The following is a 4,604-nucleotide window of genomic DNA, read 5'->3' as shown; positions in this document are numbered from 1 at the left end:
TTCCACTGTAAGGTCTACTACACCTTTGTATTCGGCGCATTGACTAATAACGGGTTTTGATTTATTTGAAGTGAGTATTACTTGGTTGAAAATTAAAAAGTAGGGCACTAGTCAGATTTAAACTTGACATGCCATTAACAGAGTCAAAAAGGTTGCCATTTCTTATTATTCTAAGGAGTGGGCCCATATTTTAAATAATTAAAATCTGAACCCTAACCATCACTCCTCTTCATCGCATCCAAAGGCTATAAGCGTTGCAGTGTCTAGACTAAAGCTCCACCTACTGGGCATCTCAAACATACCTGCAGTTTCTAGACTAGAGTTCTCCCTACTGGCATCTCAAACATTACTCATGTTCTAGACTAAGCTCCGCCTACTATCTCAACATACTGCAGTGTTCTAACTAGAGCTCTCCCTACTGGCATCTCAACATTACTGCAGTGTTCTAGACTAGAATCTCCTAACTTACATCTTCAACATTACTGCAGTTTCCTAGACTAATCTCCTACTGGCATTCTCAACAATACGCCAGTTTCTAGACTAAGCCTCCTACTGCATTCTCCAACATAACTGCACCTCCCAGTCCTCAGATGAGTCCTCATTTATTGGAATAATAGGAATAAAAATAATGATTTCGCCTCATTCCAAGCCATATAATGAGCCCGTCCTTCCTGTATACCACCGGCCTCTGTTACATACTGGTGAGGCTGATCAGAAAAGCATATTGAACATCACCATAGCTGCGTAACTGACCGTCTTGTCATGTAGTCTCGTCCATAAATAATGCCAGTTAGTTATCAAAAGAAATCCACAGTCTTTGTGCATATATTTTACACCTATGTGTCCCGGGGGAAAACCAAACCCAAACACTGCCAGTTGCCATTCATCTACCAACTGATCTACAAGACAAATTCGTATAGTCTAATGTTTCCACTGTGTCTAATTACTTGTGCCATCTCTACGCAACTGAGCGACAAATAACCATATTGTGGTATGTCTAATGTGCATATATAGATTCTGATATGATTCAGGAGCCTGCTTAAGAGACAACAGAAAGCAAACAGATATTGACCAGCATGTGTGCATCTAACACAAACCACAACCCACCATCCACTTTCTCATGTCTTAATACTACTCCTAAACACAAACCCACCATCACTGTGTCTCATGATACTACTCCTAAACACAACCCGACCAATCACTGGGTGTCTCATGTCAATACTACTCCTAAACAACAACCCACCATCCAACTGGTGTCTCATGTTAATTACTACCCTAAACACAACCCCACCATCACTGTGTCTCATTCAAATACTATCCAACACCAACCCACCATCACTTGTGCTCATGTTAATACTACTCCTAAACCACAACCCAACCATCCACTGTTGTCTCATGGTTATAACTACTCCTAAACACAACACCCCACCACACTTGTCTAATGCAAACTACTCCTAAACACAACCCACCAATCATTGTGTCTCAGTTAAACTACTCCTAAACACAACCCACCATCACTGTGTCTCATGTCAATACTTACTCCTAACAACACAAACCCACATCACCTTCTCATGTTAATACATACTCCTAAACACCAACCTAACCATCACTGTGTTCTCATGTTAATACTACTCCTAAACACAACCCATCATCACTGGTCTCAGTTTCAATACTACTCCTAAACACAAAACCCACCATCACTGTTGTCTCATAATACTACTCCTAAAAACACAACCACCACCCCACGTTGTCTCATGTTAATACTACTCCTAAACACAACCCACCCATCAACTGTGCTCATGTTTAATACTACTCCTAAACACAACCCACCATCACTGTTCTCATTAATACTACTCCTAAACACAACCCACCATCACGTGTCTTTCATTTAATACTAACTCCTAAACACAACCCACCATCACTTGTCTCATGTAAATACTACCCTAAAACACAACCACGTCACTGGTCTCATGTTAATACTACTCCTAGAGCTCTTAGGAAGCATCCACCTCAATCACTCTTTCTCCTACTATTCACACTTACTTTAGGCCAGTTCAAGTCTAAACCCCAACCATCAAATTTTTCAGAGCCTCAAAAAGCACGGTAAAGTCGTATACTGGAAACCACGTCATTGAACACATTAAATTATGAGGAGAATTAACTACTTTAAAATGAGACAGCCCTCAAGATCGCTGTCATTGCGTCACCAGAAAGTCAGGCATTTTCTGCCTTAAGAAATAGATTTAAAATATAACCCAAGATACATTAAACACCATTCCAATATCTCACAAAGAATTCACATCAAAACAAATTCATCACACTCTAATTCTGTAATGTAGGTCTACATTATGTATGCTAGCTACAGACCCACAAACGTGTAGTCTTACATATATTCTAGGTTAACAGACAAACAAACTCTATGTAGTGTCACTATGTATGTCTAGCTAACAGACAAACACACTAATAGTAGTCTAACAGTATTATTCTAGGCTAAACAGACAAACAAAACACAATATAAAAACATTTCATGCCCAACAAAATTTTAATTTCATGCCAACAAGGGTTTAATTCATGCCTGCAGAGTTTGAATGTCATGCCTGCAAAGTTTTGATGTCATGCCAGACAGAAGTTTTAATTGTCATGCCAACAGAAGTTTGAATTGTCATGCCAGGCCAGAAATTGAATTGTCATGCCAAGACAAGAATTTGAATTGTCAGCCAGCAAATATTGAATTGTCTCACCAGACAGAAATTTAATTTCATGCCAGCGGCAGAAATCTTAATGCAGCCAGGCAGAAGTTTGATTTCATGACCCAGTCAGAGTTTGAATTGTCATGCCAGCAGAAGTTGAAAATTGTCATGCCAGCAGAAGTTTGAATGTCATGCCACGACAGAGGGCTTAAATTCATGCCAGACAGAGGTTTGAATTTCATGCAGGCAGAAGTTGGAAATGTCATGCCTGCAGAACTTAAATTTCATGCCTGCAGAAGTTTGAATTGCATCCAGCAAATTTAATTTTCATGCCAGACAAAGTTTGAATTCATCCAGCAGAAATTTGAATTGTCATGCCAGACCAAAGTTGAATGTCATGCCAGCAGAATTTTAACTTTGTCATGCCAGCAGAGTGTGAATTGTCATCCAGACAGAGTTGAATTGTCATGCCAGGCAGAAATTTAATTTCACCTGGCAGGAAGCTTAAATTGTCATCCTGTAACATTGAATTGCATGCCAGACAGAGGTTGAATTGTCAGCTTGCAGAAGTTTGAATTGTCATCCCAGCAAAGTTTGAATTGTCATACCCGACAGAAGGCCTTAAATGGTCATCCAAACAGATTTTGAATTTCATCCAGGCAAAGTTTAAAAAGTTTGAATTGTCATGCCTGGCAGAAGTTTGAATTGTCATGCCAGACAGAGGTTTGGATTGTCATGCCAGACAGAAGTTCGAATTGTCATGCCAGACAGAGGTTTGAATTGTCATGCCAGACAGAGGTTTGAATTGTCATGTCAGACAGAGGTTTGAATTGTCATTCCAGGCAGAAGTTTTATGACTAGAAACAAATAATAATGAAAAGATAGACATCATCAAGCATACTTACAGTGTGAAGAGAGAGAGGGGAGGTGAGCTTACTGTCCAAGAAGAGAATGAAACAGAAGGGTGTGAGTTCTGTGGTTGACAGCAACTAGATGTACTGAGAGGCTGAAAGGTGCTGCCAGAGCTGGCTTCCTGTCTTCATGATGCCTCTTCCTGGCAACCAGCATGTCGGTGAAGGGCTTTAAGAAAGGTGTGAACATCTTCATGAGGAGAGAGAGGGTCTTTACAAGAAATGTCTGTCTTATATGTCATAAACTACTTTTATTTCTTCATTGGTGGCTACAATATGGAGAGTGGATAGATGGGTCCCTCCTGAGAGGTTTGAGAAACACTAGTTCTGGTGGGGGTGGTGTTCATTCCCCAAACATGTTGTTAAAACTGTATTTGTTTATAACACCAGTATACATAGCCTGTCTGAATAATGACACTACATCTGATTTGATACAACTGTATTTTATTATTAATTAATACAACTGATTGACATAATAAAACAGTAAGTCATTTGTACACTCAGCTCCCCCACATGCTGAGAGGATACAGACAGATTGTCATTTTACATTGATGCTCTCAATCAATCATTCTGTGCTCCTCATATTGTCACTTTAGTCAACTTGAATTGAATTAGTCCACATAACATAAATGTATTAGTCCACTGACTGTACATGTACAGTATAAATTCACTGAAATGAAGATATGGGCCTCGTTCCAATATCCACAGCAGCACACTACTTGTGTCAGTTAAGGTGGTCTAGTGTGGATGTTAGAACACCCCATGGACACTGAGGGCGTGCCAGGCTGACTACATTGCAGTCAAGCTGTGCGCAGCAACCAATGGTTGTGTGCCACATCATCGATTGCGCAGTCGGGAATCCAGGGTTAACTAACATCTTAAACACAAACACCAATCCAGGCATTGTGAGATCTGGCAGTCGACTGCAATATAGTCTGCCTGGAACAGGCCCTATATTCAAATGCTATTCAAATCAAAAACAGCTCAGGCCGAGGGAGCGGGG

At 40.2% G+C, this 4,604-nt stretch overlaps 1 protein-coding gene across 1 annotated transcript in view; it reads right to left on the bottom strand.

Annotated features, from left to right (window-relative positions):
- Positions 1 to 2,060: 2,060 nt before the first annotated feature.
- The window catches only part of LOC112076368 (B-cell receptor CD22-like), a 10,929-nt gene continuing 8,385 nt past the window's right edge, over positions 2,061 to 4,604 (bottom strand). Inside the window, exon 7 of the mRNA XM_070441286.1 lies at positions 2,061 to 2,116. Coding sequence (XP_070297387.1) covers positions 2,061 to 2,116 — 56 coding nt within the window. The remainder of the gene's footprint in view (positions 2,117 to 4,604) is intronic.

The sequence above is a fragment of the Salvelinus sp. IW2-2015 genome, unplaced genomic scaffold (assembly GCF_002910315.2).
Source record: "Salvelinus sp. IW2-2015 unplaced genomic scaffold, ASM291031v2 Un_scaffold3708, whole genome shotgun sequence".
NCBI classification, from domain to species: Eukaryota; Metazoa; Chordata; class Actinopteri; order Salmoniformes; family Salmonidae; genus Salvelinus; species Salvelinus sp. IW2-2015.
This window is presented reverse-complemented; position numbering and strand designations above follow the sequence as displayed.